General features: G+C 35.2%; 1 protein-coding gene across 1 annotated transcript in view; it reads right to left on the bottom strand.

Moving 5' to 3' along the window:
* Positions 1-3,397: 3,397 nt before the first annotated feature.
* LOC138175974 (voltage-dependent calcium channel subunit alpha-2/delta-1) overlaps positions 3,398-24,212 on the bottom strand; it is a 429,565-nt gene continuing 408,750 nt past the window's right edge. The window contains exons 34-36 of the mRNA XM_069106588.1: positions 19,430-19,539; positions 16,555-16,637; positions 3,398-7,668 (exon numbers count right to left, since the gene is read on the bottom strand). Of these exons, the coding sequence (XP_068962689.1) occupies positions 7,552-7,668; positions 16,555-16,637; positions 19,430-19,539 (310 nt within the window). The 3' untranslated portion in view covers positions 3,398-7,551. The remainder of the gene's footprint in view (positions 7,669-16,554; positions 16,638-19,429; positions 19,540-24,212) is intronic.

The following is a 24,212-nucleotide window of genomic DNA, read 5'->3' as shown; positions in this document are numbered from 1 at the left end:
TGGGCAAGTCACTTAACCCCAGTTGCCCTCCAAAAAACAAAAAAAATAAAATAAAAAAAATGAAGTATACAGAAGGGAGTAAAGTGTGAGAAGACTGGTCTGGTAGAAAGGGACCAAGTTTTGAAGGGCCTTAACAGCCAAATAAAAGGTTTTATCTTTGATCCTAGATGTGTTAGGGAGGCACTGGAATATCAGTTTGGTGACCATGGGGTGGATCAATTGATAATGGGGTGAGACTGAATGCAGGGAGACCCCTTAGGATGTCATTGTAATAATTGTGATAAGAAGTGATGAGGGCCTGAACTAAGGACATACCTGTGTGAGTAAAGAAAGGACTCGTATGAGGTATGTGGTGGAGTTGGAATTGACAAGGCCTGACAACCACACATGAGCTGTATGAAAGAAGAGAAGTTTGAAAATGACTCTGAGACTGGAAGAAAAGAGGATAGAAGGGTAAATGATGTTTAGGGTGATTCTGAGTGGAGATGAGGAGAAGAGGAAGCTCTACTTTTTTTAGTAAGGAATTTGGGGAAGTTGTATGTTGAGGTAGAAAAGGCATATGAGAAAATGCCTACCTATTTGAGTGATGTAAACTAAATGCAACAGGGGTACTGTTAAATGAGGTATGACTTCTGTCTGCAGAAAATAAAGCAGTAAAGGTCCTGTGGAAAATGTTGTACTTGTTTTGTCTTAAAAGGATGAAGAAGATTTCTAAAAGTTATTCTAAGTCAATTAGTGAAAAAACATTTATTAAGCACTGACTGTTTATAAGACAAGGAAAAGCATGAGCTGATACATGGGCTGTCAAAGCCTGTTAACACATCGATGACCTGGTGGTCAGGCTATTAGTTCTGTGCTTCACTGTTTAACTAGGCTGGTCCTTGTAGGGAAACAAGTGCAGCTTTTCATCAAAGAATGCTGGGAGTTTCTCCAGTTAGCCTACCACTATGTCACACTTAAACATTTAGAGCAAGGTTTTCAAGGTGAGAAAGTTAAGTATGTAATCCACAAATAGTCCAAATGGACTGAGGCCTTATATTGAGGAAGAATGGAGCAGACCACAGAGTGCAGAGATCTTGAAATGACATTTTAAGGAGTTTGGACTTTCCACTAAGTGTTTTTGAGTGGAAAATGACTGAACTGATCCAAATGATGCAATGATACTTGAAGAAGTTTAACCAGGACCCAGTATGTGGGATATTTGAAAGAGAATTGGGTCAATCCAGGGAACCTAGATATGTGTGGGGTAAATTAAAGGTGTGGGGGAATTAAAGATTGAAATAATGACAGGAATGGAAAAGACACGATGGCCATGGGAAGCATTTTAAGTGGCATCTGACACACAAAGCAGGAGAAAATGTGACTCAAATTCTGAACTTGTGTGTCTAGGAGAGAGTAGATAACTAATATACATAGGAAATCCAGTTTTAAGGAAAAGCTAGGGGAAGTGGCTAGGTGGCACAGTGAACAGAGAAACAGTCCTGGAATCAGGAGGACCCAAGTTCAAATCCAGCCTCAGACAGTTAACACTTACTAGCCGTGTGACCTTGGCAAGTCACTTAACCCTAATTGCCCTGCCTTCCCCTCTCAAAAAAAAAAAAGGCTATGGGAGGGCTGGCACAGGACATAGCAAAATCCGTTTTAGACATATTAAATCAGTTACCAGTATTAAGTTGGTAATACAGCCAGTAAGAAATTGGAAATATATTACTGGGGCTCTAGAAAGGGATTAAGGGTAAATGCAACTTCTAAGTCTTTTTTTTTTTTTTTTTACTAGAAGTAATGGTTGAAACCCTGAAGGACAGAATGACAAATGCCATTATTTAGTAGGTAAGAAGAAGAAAATAAAAAGAACCAGTGAATGGAAGTAGAAGCAGTCGAAGACTGGGAGAGCCAGGTTGTTATAGTGACATGGAATCAAAGGAGAAGTTTCAAAGAGGAGGCAGTCAGTAACATAAATTTATTGAGAAATAAAAGCTTGAGGGCAATTTTAAAAAGAGAGAGATTGAGAAAAGGCCATTGAATTTGGCTACTTGGTGGCCACTGGTGATCAGAGTGAGTTTGTAACTGATGGGAGGGAGAGCCCAATTTAAAAGAATAGGGTGAGTGGGTGGTAGAAGGGGCAGTGAGTGTGGGGCATTCTGCCCAGGTTCTGTTGTAAGAGGAAGGAGATGAAATGGATACTGTTTAGCTTGGGGTTGGGGAAGCAGCAAGATCAAAGGAAGGTATTTTTTTTTTAATGGATACCACTGAAACTCAAGAATGTTTACAAACTAGGGGAATTAGGCTGTAGAGAGGAAGAGTCAGAAATGTTTAAGTGGGAAGAGGTAATTGATAAAGCAAGAAGTTCCCCCCTCCCCCAATAAAAAAATGGAGGTAGAACCAAAACAATGACAGAAGATACTGAAAAGATTGGAAAGGAATCCCTTAAAGTGAGAGAAGAATACAGAGCAGGGAGCCTTTGTTTGCCAACAATTTATTTCAGTTTTGACTGGGGAAATTCCCGTTGGTCAGAAATTATGTGCCAGGTTTCTAAGTTATGTTCAACAACTACTAGAGTATGAACTATGAAAATAATAATAATGGTGATGATGATAATGGTTATGATAACGATGAACCTTTTAATCGCCTTTTAAGAATGTTTATGTGTAGGGCACTACTGATCTCACATGGGAATCCCCCTGAAGCAAGAGGGAAGAAAGCTTAGATTACCTGGATTGGAAGTGTCAAACTCAGAAATATTCTAGAGGACAAAGCCTAGGGCAGGTGCAAGCTGTTAGAGACATTCATACAAACGTTTAGAAACAAAATAAAATAGAATTGGGGGAGGAGGGCAGTAAAGAGGAATTTTGGTGAGGTGTACATTTCTGAACCTGCAAAATTTTACTTAAAACTAAAAATTTTTCAAGGTCCACAAAACACTGGCCTGTGACTTCTGCCTTTATCTTTTTCATAACACAGCTCAATGTTAATAAGTAAATTTGGACGTACCATATACACATATGAGGAATGAAACTTGAGTTAAACTAGTAGAGATTTCCCCAGCATATGTACATGGGTATGTGCAAAAGGGGTGTAGGGGTGTGTATGTGTGTGTGTGTGTCTGAGCTGTTTTCAGTCATGTCCTATTTTCCATGACCCCATCTGTAGTTTTCTTGGCAAAGATACTGTATGCGCATACGTATATTTATGTGTGTATAATATAAACATCTATACATACATTTATATAAATATATATACATGTGTATGTTAAACACATAGACATATATATATCTCCATATGTATTTATGTAATTTTGTAGTGTGGAGCTCTCTTCCAATGGTCCAAAAATCTCTAGATGACAGCCCCATCTCTCCACCAACCAAATCAGGTACATGATTAATGAATTCATGCTGTATAGTGGTTTCAAATGATAAATTTTTATTCTGAATATACTGTTTTTTTGCACAAGATTTAACACAACATTTTCTAGGATTATAAACTTTTTATAACAGTATTATACAAATTTTTACAAAATTTATTTCAGGCTTGTCAAGTTCCACAAAAGTGTCAATAGAACACAATAAAAGGGAGAAAAGGCCTGTTGCTCAGCAAGAGCAAGCCAGGGCCTTTTTTTTTTAATGGATGCACACTGAGCATTTCAATAAAAACATCCCCAAAAAGCATGATCTAGACATTCCATAGAACACAACAGAGAAGACAGATTAGTCAGGTCACATTTTAAGTTAAATTGGCTTCTAAACAAGACAGTATATTCCTTAAGCCTCAGTGAAATTTGTTTGAGATGATTATTTGAACAAGAAACAATGCAAATATATGTCCTTAATGCTGTTGGAATTCAGGATTTGAGTCTCAGACACTTTTGTCTTTGTTTACAGTAGTGTACACTGACTACTAACAATATTAACCTTCTATTTTGGGGTAAAAATAAAGCTTGGCCTTTATTTCGGCACTGAATAGAAGATGTAGGTGAGAGCAAACTGGGGTTGCTAGCCCTTCTAGCATACTTTTTAAAAGCATCACAGACATACTTTAGTGGCCCACTGTCAGTTTTCTATGATTCTAGCAAGTTGAGCTTCTTATTATAGGACCAATGGATAAGAATTTGATATTAAGACAAAAGTTAAGCTTTGGTGTAAGGGGACAAAAGTTTGAATGTTATTTATAACATACTGAAAGCATCAAACAGCAAGTAACACTTGGGTTGCAAAGGTCACTTAAAAGGGATACTGCCTATTTGAATCCAGTAAGGCCAGTTTAGAGTTAATAAAAGGAATATTATAGGAAAACTTACAAATGGCAGCAACACTGTGGTGTTTTTTTTTTTCTCCAAGTTAAGCAATAAAGCCTCAAGCATTAGAAACATGAAAAAGGTCATACTAAAATCTCATAAGTCCAGGACCTAAAAATCTCTTCAGTCAAACTTGCTAACTATGTCATGTTAAAAACCTGTTACAAATATGGACCACGATTGGTGTTTTGGCAGTAATGCTGGTTGTTCTAATGAAGAAACTAGAAAGGAGCCATTAATGTTCAATCCTTTAGTGATTACTTAACACCGAAGCAAGGATTGTTTTAATTTTGGTTTAGTGAAGAATCTACAGAATGTTGCATGACTAAGGTGTAAATCAAATGTATTCAAAGCTTTTCTTCATCTCTTGGTGTTTTTTAAATACTTTGGAAACAAATATTGATAGTATACATCTATTAAATCATCGCCAACAGTCAAAACTCACAGGAAAATATCAACTTTATACATTGTAATTTGAAGGAATGGGTTTTTTTTCCCTTAGAAAAGTATGCTAGGAGATTTAAAACTAACAGCAGTCACAAGGACATTTTTCAGTCAGAGAAACTTTGCTTATGAAATTTATCACCATGCATGTGGTTTACAGATTATATACTTTTTTTTCCTAACAGAAATGAGCTGCTCATGCACCAAAACGTTTTTATGCCAATAGAAATGGAATAGGATACCAAGTTTAATTGTAATTAGTTCGATAAAGAATGAATCCCATGAAAAAGATTCTATTACTCACTGAAAATGGTATTTTAAAATGTTTTTCAAGAGAGTATTCTATGTTGGAAGTAATTACATAATTTAAATATTTATTATTTAAATATATCATCTAGGGGAGTCCTTGCTATAATTTCCCAACATCGAAACTTGCCACTGACTTGACAGAGTTTAGCAAAGATTCAATATCAGTATTTATATATTTTAGTAAGCTAAAATATATAACTTAAATAGTTTAAGCATGTTGGTTTAGCATTTTGCTTTTGACATTCTCCAAACAAGAAAATCAATAGTGAAACAAATTAGTTTTACCTGAGGGTTTTAGAGTCAATGATAAAGAATATTTAAAACATAACATTCCAAATACTTTTAACTTTGGTGGAATTTCCTTTTGTTGTTGTGATGGTGGTGGTGTTGGGGTGTATGTGTGTTTAAATCAGCACTGTTATCATTAATGTAAGGAAGGTAAAACTTTATTGTTACACGTAGGTATAAAGGGGCCCACCACTATCAAAATGATGAATTAGAAGTATAAATTAATGTCAATCGTGACAACTAAAGCTGGAAGTTTCCCTTTTTTTGGGAAAAAAATAAATAATTGAGGGAACAGATACAATTGGAACCAAGGGTATATATAGGAGAGCCAGAAATGGTATTGGACATCACACACACACAAAAAAAATTAAGCCATGCCATGGGGCTGTTTTTGCTCTTTGATATGTGATATGATAGTTGAACATACTGGACAACTTCAGTAAGATTTTGATATTGCATAAAAAAATTTATACAGGAATGCTTTTCCAACATATACAAACATATATGTATATGTATACACATATACAAGATATTTTGCATGGTGTTTTTCTGCTTTTATGAACTAATGCATTTTATATAATAAACATTTGCTGATTGTAGCTTTTAGCTAAATTACAGATCACCAGAGTTGTACATTCATTGATTTATCTCTCATAATACTGTTTAGTTTTGAAAACCAGAAACAAGCACGCTGTTCTATATCTATACTATACTACAGTGCAATATCATCATTTCCTGCACCAATTGGTTTCACCAATGAAATTGTATAAAAAAGCAATCTTTATTATTCACAATCAAGTATTAATGTGCATACATATAGATCCAAGGTTTCCTGTTTGTTCAGATTACTGTAATAGCTCATTGAACTGGGGTGGAAATTTTGTTCAGTTGACCTGGCCATTTTTAATGAAAAACAGCAAGAGAACTTTAAAAAACTGCAGGTGCTAACATTTAATTGAACAGAGAGGAAACCTGGTATGAATCTTCATTTAGAACATATATGTGCTCTTTAAAAATAAATGTGTCAAATCTGATTTATATACTTAAAATATCTGTACACAGGTTTTCAGGCAAAAGCACTAATCTGTATAAAATTCCATTTCTCCACATTCCTCACTGCAGTCCAGTCTTTCAACATTTTCATTTCACAGTATATTCAGATATCTTTATTTAACCAGATCTTGTAAGATTATTTAAGTGCATTATAACTACAAATTTCACTTTCTCTTAACAGTAATAACACTCAGTCACCTTAAAAATAGACTACACTCTACAACTGAAGAAAAGAAACAAACAAAAAAAATAGCAGCAGCATCATGCAAAATACCCTTGGTAGCCAAAGTTCAGTGATCACAAAAACCCTTTTTCCCTTCCCATCCCACCCATCACCCCTACCATCTCTTAGAGGACTTTGAAAAATTTGGCTAGCATTTCACAACTATGCTGTGAACAGAGAGAATATTAATTTGAACTGTTCTTTTTAAAGGGATGATATTTATCAAGAAAATATTAGATGGCTAATATAGCTAACCCTCAAGCACCTTTATTTTATTAATTTGATTGTTGTTCTACTTAAACCAACAGTTTAAAACCTACCAACATTCCCCCCCCCAACTTAGCTGGTCACCCATTTTTTAAATATATTTTTGGCAGAATAAGCCACTCTTCATAAGGCATTTCATTCGTGGTGAACTTTTGACAAAGACTAGCCAGTATTAATATTTACATCATTTGGCCATTTAGAATTCATCTCTGATTTTGTTTTCAACACAACTGATATTCAAACTTTTAATATAGTCAAAGCAAAAAAAAAATTGATTACTGGAAATCTTGATAAAATGGAGCGAAAATGAGTTGATATTCAGGGCAAAATATAGAGAACTGGTATGATTAAGAAGCCATTTTAAAGGGGGAGCCCTTTTACATGAAGTCATTAAACGATCCAACATCAACAAAAATATCAGATTCCTCAGTAAAGTACATATAGGATTCTGCTTTGACAGCATAGATGATGCAGCATTCACACAAGTTTAAGGGTCTGACACTCCAACATGCAGCCACTGTGGGTGCCTAATGAGTCTTTCACATAGAGTTTTACCATGTTGTTTTGAGAACAGCTGATTTTCTGCTGTCTGAATAATTGACCCTTTTGTAATTAAACAGGGCTCATGTTTTGGCAGGGTCTTGAGATCAGTTATGCAGATTTTGGTTTCATAAGGTCATAACTGGCAATGTCTACTGCCAGATAACAGCCAAAGCAGTGCAAACTGGATTCCTATCATAGACCACAACGACGGGTTTAATCCTGAAACCCCACCACAGTCTGAATAATCTTCCTATTGGAGAAAAAAAGAGACAAATTAATTTCTTTTAAAATATTTATTGAGACAGTATAAATAATATGCTAATTCTTATCAACATCTTGAACTCACCTTAAAGAATTGTTTTATATGTAATTGAAATTAATTACATTTCTTGAGCCTTATTAAATTATGGAGTTACTTTACAAAGTTATAGTGACTATCACTCTTTGCCCCAGAATTGCTAGTTGATGATTCTGATAACTAAGTAAAAATGATTATGACATTAGCATTGGTAGTCCTGTTGAGTGAGACATTAAATTGTAGTGGAGGGTACTTGAATTGATTTTAAAATGAGATAATGTATAGATAGCATTACTGTCAACATGGTAGTACTTTGTAGGCAGCAGCCAGTAGCAGGAATAGGAAGAATAGAAGAATAGGAAGGGCAGTGATCTCAGTCTCGGGAATAACCCAGTAAACTTGTATAGAAATATGCAAAGAAGAACAAAGAAATCCCTCAAGTAGTGTCCCAGTACAAAATATTTGAACCTGGTTTTTAAAAGAATTTAAGTATCAACTGTGATTTGCAAATTTTTGAAAATGGTCAAAGAAATGGTTCCTTTCAAAACTGGGGGCCCAATACCAATTGCTAGTTATCAAGGTGAGTGTCCCATACATGAATGCCCCACACAAAGGATTCCTTTCATTAAAAATAATCATAGAATTTCATAGAAAAATCAAACATGAAAGCAAAAGAATTTGACTCATAAATCCTGAGAGGAAAATCTCATAGCATATAAATTCCAGCATCATCTGCCACCAGTGGACACTTGCTTTCTGACTATCTTCAAGGCTAGTAATCTTCATCCTACCATAGCCAAAAGCAAATCATCCTTTAAATGTGTTGTCTTGAGTTCTATCTTTCAACATCTTAGGTTTTCTAGATTCTTTCCATGGTTCTCTTAAAGCTGCAGAATCTCACAAATGACCCATTATATCTGCTAAGGCATTAAAAATCCTCTCTAAACTTCCCCTGAACTTCTAACCCTCCCCCCCCCCCCCCAATGCACAAACATTGGATTCCTCTTTATAAATAGTTTTTTTTTTCAAACTGTTGTATTTTCCAAGACTCAATGGTTAGTTAACTGCATAATTTTAGATTTGGGAGACTGAAGAGGATTTCTTAGTTTTCAGAATCCTTTAACTTTGAAACCTACCTGGAATCCTGACCCACAGAGAAGATTTAAGTTATTCACAGTATACTACTTTACCATAGTCTGCATAATAACATGTCAATGAAATAATTCTTAATATTTCAAGGTGATAACTTTTAAAGAGGCTTCAAAATTTCTCATTTGTTTTTTCCCACAATTTGCTTCAAACATGAGACCACTTAGAATATAAGGTCTCAAGTTTTAAGAACAATCAGAAAAAAAAAACCCCAAACATTCACAGTATTTTATAGGCCTAGTATGCAGTTATGTCAGATGGATTGTAGAGAGTGAAAACACACAAACAAAAAACCTCTCAGACCGGGTTTACCATGTTAGATTCTCCTCAATGAGTTATTAGCATACTAATGCTGACTGCTGTACAACACCAGAAAGATATCTGGAAAGCACTGTGCAATTCATAACAGAGCTTACATAGATATCAGCTATTCTTTCACAGATGCCTTACTTCTTTCCTCATCATCTGTAGAGGTGACTCAGAGTTTTTTTTTTTTTAAACAATTAGGGTTAAGTAACTTGCCCAAGATTACACAGCGCGCACTCACGTACATGTACGTGTGTTTGTGTATGTGTATCTGAGGCTGGAACCGATCCCGGGTCCTCCTGACTCTGGGGCTGGCACGCTTCCTCACTGCGCCACCTAGCCACCCCATGACTCAGAGTTCTTAATGAAATGTTTTCAGAGATAATTTTCCCATAATCTAGTGTGATTACTTATTGATGTGGTTGGGCTTGATTAAGCTGAGAAGTCTCTGAGTATGGCCTCAGTGCCAGACTGTCTCCCTTATGTGAAGTACCCATGGATACAATCAACCCTAGAATTTTAGTCAATAGGTGATGAATTCCGTGGTCAATATGACCCATTCAATAGATATGTTACCATATTTTATACAAGAATTTACATTTGTGTGATGAAAAAAATTTGCATGTTAATATTCTTGCATTTTTGTCTTGAAGAGGGATTCTTTCTTAATACCATATTTGATACCATACCATACCATATTTTCTTCACATTGTATGTTGTGCATGAATGTGATGAGATAGCATGGTGTCATGGAAAACATACTCTATTTTTAGTCAGGAGGACCTGGGTTCAAATGCTTTCCCTTTCACTAGAAACTTCTAGTTATTTTAACCTCTCTGGGCCTCAGTTTTCCCATCCACAAAATAGGGAGGTAGGACTATATGAATTCTAAATTGTCTTCTAGCCCTAATTCTGGGATAATCTGAACTCTTACTGTTTTGGTTTGGGAGTCCATATTTTAGTCAAGGTCCCCTTTGAGGTTCAGTGATGTATATGTTGATTCATACCAAGGCATCTGTCTGCTGAGTTTCCTGGTGGTATTTTCCTGTGCTTTGTGCACATTATAACAACATGCACTGAGATTGGCAATTATTACCTGACATGTACTGTTTTAGTGGGAGGAGTGAGCAAAACACATTAAATCATAGATGTGTAGCCTTGGAAGGGGCCCTCAGAGGTTATAAAGTCTGTCATTGAGTCTCACCCATGCAGAACACTTATACCTTCACCAGGCAGATCTCTCTCATTTGAAAAGACGACCAAGGCAGGAAATACCACAACTCCTTGTGTTAACGGACTTCAGTGCAACAGTCTAAAATTTAAAAAAGTGCCCCCAAAACCACCTCTCTTTCTATTTATCTTGCCAATAATATTGAAATTTTTTTTTATTAGTCCTTCCTCTCTGGGGAGAAGAACAACACTTCTGGAATTTCCTCTGAACTTTGTCTCTGAAGATTCTACATGTCAGTCTTTATTACAAAGCACACCTCAGTACTCTTGCCTCCATGTCCCAAAAGAAAAACATGTAGTTCATAGTTGTATCCACATATTTTTTCCAGAGGTTTATTTTATGAGCTCATTTATATAAATGGCCAAATCCCTCTTTTCTTGGCCTTAGCTGAAAAAAGGATCGTCAGATTGCCCCAAAGATTATTCAGTGAGTCATTTTGAGATTATTTTGTCTTCTTAGTGCATTTTCTCTTCAATGTTACATCTTCTTGATATGATTTAATATAGTTTGAAAAGTACTAAACCAAACCTGCACTTGAGGTAGATAATGTATTTTAATTATCCCAGGCAGTTTCAGAATTATTTTCTATGTGAAACTATCTAAGTAAGAAAACATGGTAGCCTTTTCTAATAATCCTTTCCAATGTCAATCATCTTTTCTAAAATCTTGCACCCGTTTTGACCTTATCTTGGTATACAATGTGAGATCAATCATCATTTCAAAAATCAGTGTATAGAGTTCTCTTCCAAAGCATGCTCAAGTCATGAAGTTGTACATGTGACACCTTTTCTTCGAAGAATTTTTTAAGGTTTCTCTTTCATTTGTCCAACAGACTTGCTTGTTCTACTTGGAGATACTTTGTGTTCAGAGATAATTTCCCCATAATCTAGTGTGATTACTCAGTGATATGGCCAGGCTATTCTTTCCACTTCTCTAAAACTGTAGCTGATAGCTATTATAATTATATTCACTTATTCAGTCTGAATCTATTAAGGAACTTTCTGTAACATTGTTTTTTTTTTTTTGCTCTGTCCTTTTATCTAAATTACTTTATAAATAATCCTTTATTTTCATCTTTTTTTCCTCCTTATTTAGATTTGATCAAAAAGATCTTGGTATATAGCCTAATTGAAGAATAATGATTAGAAAGTTATGATAATATATGATTAGGCAAGTGTCCAGTAGTGGGTAGAGAGCTGTTACCATTCAGGTGGACCTGGGTACAAACCTTGCCCCCGAAACATAATGGCTGTGTGAATTTTAGAAAGCCACATAACCCATCAGTGCCTGAGGCCCCAATACTATAGAATTCCAGAACAGGTGGTGCTCTGCATCAGTAGGGAAAGTTTCCTCATGAAGAATTCATTATATCAAAAAAACTATAGGTCCAAAATATGGCATGTGAGTATGCAGTTTAATATGTATACTCCATAATTATGTTAACTTTGTAGGAATGTTAAGTGAACTATCTCCAGAAAGTATTATACTTCTAACTTATGAGAGAGCCTACAATGAGAACTCTGTACTGTTTGAGAGAATTTTTCTGGGCAATCCATTATTTATTCAGCATACAAGAATTTACATTTGTGTGATGAAAAAAATTTGCATGTTAATATTCTTGCATTTTGGTCTTGAAGAGGGATTCTTTCTTAATACCATATTTCATACCATATTATGGGTAGTTAATTTTTCCTTATATCCATTTATATACTGATACCTAACCTATTTCCTCTGACCATCATCAGTTAGCATAGCTGCTTGCCATCTTTATAGTAATCAAATTGGCCGAAGAAACATTCTGTTAAGTTTCCCCTTAGTCTCATATTTTCCTTTGTTCTCATCTCATAAGCAATATAATTCTTTAAAGATATGCATGGGACCTGGATAATTTTATATGTATATTATATATGTATACATACATGTGTATAATATATGTGTATATTTTTTACATGACATTTCATGTAAGGCAAAGCACAAAATTTTGATAGTATAAATGTGCCAATTTTTTCCCCACATTACCATCTTCTCTGGGGCTTAGCTATCAGAACAATCTCTTTTACATTTCTTCTGCACAGGTGGTCTCATAAATATGAAGATGATGGCCTAAGCTATTCGTTGTCATTTTGAGTAGAAAGTGGTGTCTATATCAATAAAGGAACTTGATAATTATGTCTCTGACAGAGAAGAAACTGACAATCAATTTCAAAGACAGATTTTAAAATATGTACCTTCAACCTATATGATGTTGTTTGGCCTCTAACATATTTTTTTTCCCTCTTTCAGTATTGTTTATATCTAACTAGTGGGGCTGTTAAAAACTACACTTATAGCGAAACTTTTGTGATGATTTCGGCAAGAAATGAATTAGCATTAAACCTGTAAAGCATATTGAGAAAGATCCCATTAATATGGCAAAAACTAATTATGTGAAAAAATGTAAAAAGGTTAAGCTTATTGAAATCTTGATTATGCATCCTGTAATCATAAATACTAACTTCATTATTTATCCCATAGTTTCACTTGTTTCTGTTTTTTCATCTTATGATAAGGTATATTAATGTGACAGTGATGAAATAACACTTTGCGAAGAAGTATTTTGTATATGGTATATTTAGAATTATCTATGAGATTATGTACCTAATCATAGCAATGCAGTTCTGTCTTACAAACTGTTCTGTCTTACAAAATGTTTCTAGTTTCTAGGGAAGAAGAACTCAATTTATCCTTCATTTCATCTTGCATTAAGGAAAGCTAGGTTTATTGCACTCCTCGATGTTTTAATACTCAAATTTTATTTCATTAATGCAAACATTTTCTGTTTGTTTTGAATAGTCTTTTCCCTTTCACCCCACCCTCTAGCCCCATTCTGCTTCTTTCTGATGAGATTGGTGTTTCATGTTAATGGTCATATCTCCATCTAGTGGTTTACCAAAATGAAATACCAAACAAACAATTTTCATAAGCAGCAATGGAAAAATAGCACAGCAATGTTGTTCCAGGAACAACAAAAACAATAGACTAACTTGGTCAAGGGTTATAAATTTGGACAAGTGATTTGGCAAACTAGTAAACACAGTGCTGAACACACAAGCAGGCCCTTAAAACATCTAAAATTGATAGGCCTGGTAGTGATGTACTCTATGTTTTGTATACTGTATATATATATGTATGTATATGTATATATACATACATATAAACACACACACATATATGTTGCGAAAACATGAACTTTAAGAAGTTGGGATATCTCTACAAAAACTTTTCATCAAGAATGTTATTTTGTTATGCAAAATATGAAGAGGTAGATAAGCAATACTCCCTACAACTAGAAAGATGTGAACTTTTGCTTAGACCATTAATTAGCATATCCTCTAGAAAGCAGTGGTTCTCATAGTGTTTTTTCCATGTTAATAGGAGTATAAAGTTTACAGAGTTTATTCCTCAGATGATTACCTAGTCTTCTAGATAATGCCTGATCTTGATATTATTTCTGTATGGAAAGTCCATGGATACCAGCCCCAGGCATTATGAAAAAGATTTTCTTAAAGTGCATAAATAAAACAGCAATGATTTTTCCCCAGGTTTCATGGTTGAAACCAAGTTGTCTTCAAAACGGTATTTGTACTGACAACTTTATTTAAAAATGCTCCATTCAGACTGGGAATTGGGGGCTAGAGATTATTTGCTAAAGTCTTAAGCCAAGAACAACGACAAAAAAAATTAGAGAAAATAACTGACCATCCACACCACATGAAAACTTGAAGTAAAATGAAGGTAGGAGCTGACATCATGGTAGTGGCACGACTCCTTGTACATATAAGTTGATCCTATTAATGACGGGCAAAGTAGCAAGTACGGGAAAAGGAAAGAAAACACAGAAAAAAAGACATACAAGATGAAATTCCATGCAACTTGCCAGCAGTTAGCAGAGTGAATGTGAGCATCCTTCGAAAGCAAATCCATAGTGACTATTGCAAATAAACTAAATTAAAATTTAACTATTAAAGAAATGCACAGTTGACACACTGATACATATAGGTAGTGAGCAAGAGTTGTATTTTCATACACAATCCTAAGCGTAATTCTTGTCTCAGCCAATGTTTCTTATTTTTATGATAAAATGATGGAGTTTCGTAGGGTTAGAATTTTCCTTCATTTGTTTTCTTAACAGTGCTTTCTTAGGCACTGAGGTACATTTTAATGACGTTCAAAAATGTAATTTAATCCCAGGCCTTATCCAGATGGAAGCAGATGCCTGCCGAACTGATGAGTGAAGCTTCATTAATGAGTAGCATCCCTAAGCCAGCATTCAGCATGCTTTGGAAACTCCCAGTAGGGAAGTGAAATGTGGGGTCTTGAGTTCTAGAGGTATAACTGTGAAAATGTGGCCTGGTTCATTCAGTCATGCCTCCTTCTAATTATTAAGCAAATTTGAATTATAGTATCTTCAATAGGAATATCTGGATAAATATTTTTAGAATTGTAAATTAGAGGCAAAATACTATAGTTCTTAGTACAGAACTTGAAGCTTGCCTGGTTTTTTTTTTTTTTTTTTGGCTTTTTTGGAAGGGGGAATTGTAGTTAAGTGACTTGCTCAAGGTCACATAGCTAATATGGTATGTGAAGTGTCTGGGGACAGATTTGAACTCAGGTCCTCCTGACTCCAGGGCCAGTGCTCTATTGACTGTGCCACCTAGCCGTCCCTTGCCTGGATTCTTTTATTGCCATTGATGCTTCCTTATAGCACCTTGGGCAACTCAAATTCCCTCAGCTTCAGTTTCCTCATCTATAAAATTGGAATAATAATACATTGATCACCTAATAGGATTGTTAGGAGGCTCAAAAGAGAGATTGAAGCTTTAAAAACAACTTTATGGAGGCAATAAGGTGAAAACAAAATAAAATTGCTTGAGGTCCTAAGAAAAGGTGATCAATAATACACCTTTTACAGGCTGTATTGTTTGTGACCAGGTTCACTTGATTATGTTTTCAGTTTAGTGCCAAATGTTGACTTTAGTAGGAAACTACCATTAGATTAGATAAAATCAGGGAAAAGCAAATTTGAAAGAAATGTAATAGAAATGTTAAAAAAAAATCTTGACTTGGTTTCTATTTTTCAAATAAATAAATAATTTTTTGATTATATATAAATTTATTAATTATAAGTTAAAAAACAAAAAATTAATTTTCTTGAAAAAAAAAACAAGCAAAAATCCAGTATTGTGGGGGAGGGCATTTGATTTTGAGCCTTGGAATCTATTTTTTCAATTCAGACCAGCAAATCACCTTTAACTTATAGTCCTAAAGAGTTGCTTGAGATAAGGGAAGGATTAAAGGTTGTTAATTGCCCATGTTTGTATACTAATATTGTTAAAGGCAGAATTTGAACATAGTTCTTAGTGAATTCAAGACCAGGCCTACCAAATTGCAATGAACTTATCATAAGCACAATGATTTGAGATAATTTTTACAAAGCAGGGGATTTTTCATCTGTAGTGGCCCTCATGGTTAGCAGTATTTAATTACCCACAAAATTAAGAACAACTCTTCTCTTGTAGTTCATCTACCCTTTTTTCACACAGTGTAAGAGATATTAAAAGCAATAGTTAATTAAAAAAAAAACAAAACAAACTAAACAATACTTAGATTCAGGGCAATATAAGAAAATCTATACTTGACAGAAATATTAATGTTTAACTTAATAAAAGTTCCTTAAGAAAGATGTTGAAATAAGATAAAAGAGATAAAAATGAAAGCATTTCAATATTTTTAGTTATCAAAAATAGGATAGTTCATTGTAGAAAGTGACCTTTTCTATGAGCTGTTATTTAAATAGAAAACCAAGTTTCTGTCATCATCCATCAGATTTATAACTTGGATTCATCAATACCAAATTAGGATTTGTGTATGAAAGTACAATTTTTATAGAAAATGCAGATAAAAGAAACAAGTGTTAATTTTTTTTGTTAACTATGGAACACACTGAAATGAAAAGTCACCATTCTCACCAAGTACAGCATGTTCAATGAGAAAAATTATGGTTAAGACAATTCAGCTAAAATAAAGATTACAGTTTGAAAGATCACATTTATTCTCAGTATTTACTGATTATTATCTCATAATATTTTAGTAGTTTTTAAGCTTAAGCTTACCATTTTGTTGTCATCAAAGCATACATCAGGTCCTTTTCGGTATCTGGGTTGTTTAACCATATCACAAGGATCTGGCCCATCAGCTAAAAAAAATCTTGTTAAGGAAATTGGAAGTATTTTTTCAAAGAAATAGAAACACAGTTGTTCAGAAACATTATAAATGTATTTTTAAAGACAAAAAAATCACCAAGGAAGTGTGATAGTAAGTACAAATGCTAGAGATCAGTCAATCCCACCACCAACCATTTATTACACACCTACGATTTCCAAGGCATTGTGTGCTAGGGGCTGGGATTTCAAAGCTCAAATCTAAAATGGTCCCTGGGGAATAATAGTGTATATCCATATAATACAAATTAATATGCAAAATAAATGCAAAAAGGTAGTTGGAAGAGAGGGAAAGCTCCTGACAGAGGAAAGATCAATTAATGCCTCATGTGGGGCCTGTACTTAGAAGGAAACTACAAATTTTAAGAGATAAAGGTGAAGAGGGGAGTACACCACAGCCTATGAAAAGGTATGGAAAGAAGATAGAGGCTATTGTATGTGAGGAACAGTAAGTAGGCAGGTTTGTTTATATCATAGCATCCAAGAAAAGGAGTAAGTCTGGAAAAGTAGGTTGAGAAAAGAAGGTATTAGCCAAGTGAAGGTATGTTATCTGTGGAAAGCTAATGGTTTTGGAGATGGTTTTATAAGGTTTTAGTTACAATTGAGCCACCTAATCCTAATTTTACCTGATACATCTTCTGTTTGTTATGAAACACAGTGATATGTAGTATGGAAATAGCACCTTAGACCTCTTTTTGCTTGTTGTTTTTGCAAAGAGCTGGATATTACTGTGAAGGCCAGTAGAGTAGGACTTTTCTATATATCATCTATATCTCAAAATGTACATATATATGTTATATAAATATATATATATATATATATAATTAAGGCTTCTCTTTTATTGTGAATTTACCACAATAATATTGTGGCAATACCACAATATTAATACCAAAAATAATACCACCATCCCTCTCACTCTCTCCCTGCCCCCATGCACACCCAAGAGATTAGGATTTTGCTAACATTAAGAAACTATGGAAATGGTATTCCCATGGAAAGATATGTTACCTGTGGAAAGAAATTCAATGAAAAACCCATTCAGACTGCTAAACTTGTTCTCATAATGTTTCAATCACAGCTCAGTATCAGAATTTGTACTTCATGCCCCCAACATTGTAGCCCCCAATTTCTCTTTCAATTATGTGAGAGACCCACTCATTTCATTCTTTGTCTTCTCAGTCTTGTTGTAAAACTCTGTAGTTTAGCACTGCTCAACTTAATTGGAAACCATGGCCATGACACCTGCTTTCATTCTCCTCCAGTGGCCAGAAGTAATAATAAAATGCTTTTATTTAAATCAGAAAAAGAGTACTCAAACAACTGTTTCAATCAAATGGCTAGGGGAGGATTAATTCATTCAGAAAGATTCTTAAATTAGATACCTTCCCTATTTATTTGGCTTTCATTCCAGCACCATTTTTGAACAAAGAATGGAGGAGACAATGGGATATTGTTATGAATTCTCATATATCTTCCTTCCTACCTCAAATTCCAATATCTATTGACTGTTCCTTATGATATAGCATAATAAATAGAGAATCCTAAATGTTTGAAGAGATCTCAGAAATCAACTAGACTAATGGTAGCAAATTCAAATAGAAACAGAGACCCTTAATCCTTATATAGGGATTCCTGAGAATCATATATTGACTTAGTTTTAGAATAGAAAAACATCTATGTTTTATTGTATTTTTATCTATTTTGTTAAATATTTCCCAATTTCATTTTAATCTGATGTGGGCCATATTTGACCCGAACGACAAGTGTTTGATACCTTTGATCTAAACCAACCCATACATAAGGGAAGAATCCCATCTATGACATCTGGAATCTCTCAGAGATGTTTGAATATGTCCAGCAATGTGTAAACTAATTGCCTTAAGAATCTGCTCTTTGGGGCGGATAGGTGGCGTAGTGAATAGAGCACTGGCCCTGGAGTTAGGAGGACCTGAGTTCAAATTCGGCCTCAGACACTTAACACAAAAACTAGCCATATGACCTTGGGCAAGTCACTTAACCCCAACTGCCCTCCAAAAAGCAAAAAAAAAAAAAACCCACCAAAAACCAGCTCATTCCATGGCTATAACTGTTAGGGGGCAGTTAGATGGCACCAGACTAGTTAGAGCACTAGACTTGGAACCAGGAAAACTCATCAGGTCTGCCCTAAGATATTTACTAGCTGTGTGGCCTGGGCACACTAATTAACTCTGTTTGCCTCAGTTTCTCATCTTTAAAAGGGGCTGGAGAAGGAATTGGCAACCTTCTTGCATATCTTTGCCAAGAAAACCCCAAGTGGGGTCATGAAGAGTAGGGCATGATTGAAATGACTTAGCACTAACAACAAAATAACTGTTCAAATGACAGGATTGTTTAGACCTTAGGGACCTTAGAAGTCATCAGATCCAATCCCCTCATTTTAGAGATGAGGAACTTAGGCTAAGAGAAGTGATCAACTTGCTCAAGGTCACATAGTTATTAAGGGTTTAGGTGGGATCTGAATCCAGGTCTTCCTCCAATCTTGTCTTCCCCAACAGGATTCAGTGCTAGAAGAGATGATCTAAATGACATTTTCATTTTACACATGAGAGAAACTGAGGCCCAATAAGAACACCCCATCTGAAAGGAGGAGCAGGGCTAGGATCCAAATCTAGGTCCTTTGGACGGAAGGAAGCTAAATATGGAAGCTAAAACAAACAAACAACAAATCATGCTTGCCTTGTAGTAACCAACTATACGAGATGGTTTGAAGTCTGCTGCTTAAGGATACAAGTCTGTTCTGCCTGGATTAGTACCCGTGTATCACAAGGACATGTCCCCTTGCCATCAACAATTATGAATATTAAGTTGGTGTTCATAAGCTTTTCTACATGAAATATTCTGGAAAATAAATATTTAAAACATCATGGAGAAAGAGCACTATAATTTGAAATTAAATAACATTCAAGTCTTTCAACTTGTGCAACCATAAACATTAAGTTATGAAATTTAATTAACATAGTCAGAATAACGCTCATTTTTAGAGTAGAACAATCTCATTTTTAAATTCACTTATGTGACATGCTGCGCTTTTAAATTGGCTACTATAAAATGGAAACAAAAGGCAAACAAAAACTGAATGTGACCGTGCCCTGGTAAGTTACCTATAGATTATTAATATAGAAATGTTAATTATAACGAATTTTAAAGTTAAAAAGATGTGATTTTTGCTTTAAAAAAACTATCACTGTAGAACTTTCAGCTAGATTTTATGCTTTCTATTCATTAGCTTTTAAAAAATGAATTGAACTTTTTTCTTTTTTCCCCATGACTTTTGTACATAACAGTTGTCTCCTGATTTGATTTGGAATGTCCACTGAATGACATTAACAAATTTATTACAATTACAATTAAAATACTACAACTAAATGACTTGATTTAAATGCCAAAATGCTATTATCTAGTAAGTTTTCATTATTAAGGAAAAAACAACTTTTAAATTTCTATGATATATCCAAAGGCTCTGCTCCCTTCATGCAAATTTCAAGTAAGTGACTTTATGAAAGGCAGCATGATGTAGTGGACAGGACAACTATCCTCAGTGGGAGAGAGACCTGAGTTCAAATCCTGCCTTGGAAACATATTGGCTGTGTGACCCTGAGCAATTACTGCATTGGTAATGAAGTTTCTTCATTTGGGAGTTCCTTACATCAATGAAACATAGATCCAGTCCCTGTCCCTTTCTTTTACAGGATCACTGACTGAGAACTCTTAAGTATCTCAGAGGTAATCTTATCCACCCCCACCCCATTCACTTTACAATTAAGAACATAGAGGCCCTGAAAGGTAAATCAAGATGCCCAAGTCCACGGAAGTAGCCTGTGGTGGAGCTGGCATTTGTACCCAGGTCCTCTGATTCCAAATCAAATGTGCTTTCCACTGTTGTACTCTGCCTTATATGAGAGAGTTAGGAGGGAGATGATGAAAATAATATTCTAAAAATTAAATTTATCTCTTTTTCTATCTTTAAGAGTGATATACTGATTTTGTTTTTCAGTTTTTCCATTTCCTTCAAAATCTTGATAGCAATTTTGGATGTTTGTGAACTTTTAACAAATTATTAATTTTTAGAGCTCTGTGCTCTAAAATGAAATGCAAATGACTCATTAAATAACTTGGAATCACTTCATAACCTAGAAACAATGAACAAAATGCTGTCTTTTGTGGAGGTTGTGTGTCATATGTCTATCAGAGGGTGAGGGAAGAGAAGATATTATTGTGTAGGTTAAAAAAAATAGTAAGATGATACTTAAAGCTAAGCAGAGAATTCTTGGGTTTCTGAGTAATGTAAAGAAGGAGAAGAAGGATGGACTGGTGGCTAGACTACTGGATTTGGAGTCAGAAAGACCTAAGTTGGAATCCTGCTTCAGCTTTCTCATCTTTTAAATGATGGGAAGGACTTGAATGGTACCTTTTCCTATAAGTCTGTGATCCAACAGAGCTTTAGGATGACACTTTTAGAAATTGAACAGACTTCAGAGGTCATAGAGTCCTAACCCTCTCATTTTCAGATAAGGAAACTGAGGGAATAGAGAGCTCATGTTACTTGCCAAAGGTCACTCAGTTAGGTATGTGAGTTGAAATTTGAATCCAAATCTTCAAGAGCCCTCTCCATTATGCTTCTTCTCGATGACTGACTGGGTGGGTGGGTGGGGGGGGGGAGGGAAAAGTTTTGTTTTAGAGCAAGTCCCTCCTAAAATCAATAATTGTTATATCATAGTTAACTTATAATATGCAATAATAAAATTGTCCTCCCTGTAGAGGCTCGTCATATAATTGTCTATGTTCTTTATTTTAATACCTATGTCAGCTCAGTTCTACATAACTAGAAGAAAAATGGCATAATGAAAAACTGTTTCTCAACTGAACCTTGTCGTGTCCAACTGTCTGTGACCCCATTTGGAGTTTACTTGGCAAAAATCCTGTAGTAGTTTGCCATTTCCTTCTCCAGCTCATTTTATAGATGAGGAAGCTGAGGCAAACTGGGTTAGATGACTTGCCCAGGGTCACAGTAAATGTCTGAGGCCATATTTGAACTTGGGTTCTCCTCACTCTAGGGCTGGTGCTCTATCCACTGTGCCACCTAGCTGCCCAAGAGTTAAGGGAGTTGTAAGCAGGAGTATTTATCACTTAACAGAGATTTATCAGCTATTTATCATAATGCCCTGTGCATGATACCAACATTAGCTAAACTGTCGAAATAGAGCAGGGATGGGAGATAGTAAAACATTACTCAGAACCACCAGAATTTTCTTAAATTTAGATTGTTCTTACTTCTTGAATCAATCCAGATAAAGAACATACATGATATATGCATATACTATGAAGATAGTCCCTCTTCTTAGCTGCCATTTTTACAGTACTTGCCAACTTACTGTATACCCTCTCTTTTCTTTGCAAAGCTCAGGGCTCTGTCTATATGTTTAGTCATGTTTAATACACCATCTAGGGTTTTTTTTTTTTTTTGCATGCAGACACTCAAAGAATCTGAGATTCATTCAATCTAGGGGAATTTAAGGGGTTGATGAGGGAACTCCCTCTACCTACAGTAGTTAGAAATCCTGCTATATTTAGTTGACAAATCCAGAAAAATAGCTTGGGGTATATAACTTTTAAAGGCCTTCTCCAGAGTCACATAGTGTCAGATGGATTGATACTTAGGTCTTGATTATATGTTGTCCTCTCTCTCCCATCCCCACTCCTGTCCCCTTCTTCTCTTTCTCCCCCCTTCCTTTTCTCTCATCATACCAACTACCCCAGTTCAGGCCCTGATCACATCTTGCCTACACTATTAAAAAAGTCTCCTACTGGGTCTCCCTGTATCCCTTACCTCTTTTTTTTTGGCCATCCATGCTTTACATTAGCTGCCAAATAGATATCTACGAACATCACCCAACCACTCCCCTATTCAAGAACCTTCATTGGTTCACTATTGCCTCATGGATAAAATAAGACTTGGACATTTAAATTCCTTCACGATTGTCTCTAGTTTATCTTTCTAGGCTGATTAAATAATACTCTGTGCATTTCCAAAAGCTGGGGAATTTGATAGCTATTATAACTATATTCACTTATTCAGTCCCCCATACTGAATACTCTATTCCTGTCATTTGTGCCTTTGGGCAGACTATCTCTAAGTCCTGGGTTATTTTTCCTCTTCACCCCTTCCAAGGCTTAGCTAAAAGCTTCATTATCTTTCCTGCTTGTCTCTTAGTACCCCACCCTATTCTCATTATTTTTATCTTTTGTATTTACTTTTCTGGGTACAGAATCCTCCCAGTAGAATGTAAGTTTGAGGAACTCAGGATGTGTCATTTTTGGTCTTGGATCCCTGCACTTAGCACAATGACTTATATAATAGGTACTCAATAAATTTTTGTTGAATTCAACAGATTCAAATGGTGAACATATTTATATGTATTCTAAACTACTGTTTAATATTGTAAGCTACAGAGCCATTATCTGTTACGGAAATTTCTACAATGGAGAGGTGGTGGAGGGGGCGGGGGTGAGAGTCCACATGGATAAAATCATGGAATGGATTTTACAAGAAGCTTATGCACCTACAGATGAAATGGATGCATCATGGGTCATAATTTAGTAAAGAGATATTTGGGAAAGGAATAGGGAAGTTGTATTAATTGGTCAATATAGAGGTAAAAAATATAGCTCATCTTATTAGGTATGTGACTAAAAGACTAAAGTTATACTTTTTTTTTTTTTTTTTGGCAAGGCAGTTGGGGTTAAGTGATTTGCCCAGTGTCATGCCGCTACTAAGTGTCAAGTATTGGAGGTCGGATTGGAAGTCAGGTCTTGACTCCAGAGCTGGTGGTCTCTCCCCAGTGCCACCTTGCAGCCCCTAGAGTTAAACTTTTTGAGCAAGGGAAATAATTTTCTCTTTTAACTTCTCTATATTTAAAGGTACACTGAATTTCCTGTGCTCTAAGAAAATTATTTATATAACTATGAAATCATTGAAATATGTGATTATATCATATTGGGGAGCTTCCTGATGATGGAAATCCCCATCCCCAAGAAGGCATATTATTAGTAGAAGAGTCCCAGCCTGAATCACTAAGCTTAGTGATATAGCTAGTAAATATTGGGGAGGAAGGATTTGAACTCAGGTTTTCCTTAATCCACCACCAGCACTACTTTGTTTCTAGTTTAACTTTCCTCTAAAATAAAGGAGAAATAAATTCTTGGCACTCTCACTTGCTAAGTAACCATTTATTTGGCTAGAAGTCCCTAATTGCTATTTTGTTTGGCACACTCCTGCCCTGTCCCCACAATAATGTCATAAAAAAGGATGAAATATCAGTGCTTGTGAAATAGGAAACACTATCCACTTCCTCTATGTTCTGTCTATGTGGCTGGAAGGATTACACTTCAATTTATTTTTCTATGCAATGATTTCAGATAGATATGAGTGTACAAATCTCTTAAATTAATGGATGTAGATTAGAATGTTTACTTGATGTTGGTATTATGTATACAGCTGACTCTGAGAAATA

The sequence above is a fragment of the Petaurus breviceps genome, unplaced genomic scaffold (genome assembly GCF_028583685.1).
Source record: "Petaurus breviceps papuanus isolate PSGF00001 unplaced genomic scaffold, PetGlider_PUasm1.0 80, whole genome shotgun sequence".
Taxonomy (NCBI): Eukaryota; Metazoa; Chordata; class Mammalia; order Diprotodontia; family Petauridae; genus Petaurus; species Petaurus breviceps.
Note: the sequence above shows the minus strand (reverse complement) of the source record. Positions and strands in the feature narration are given on the sequence as shown.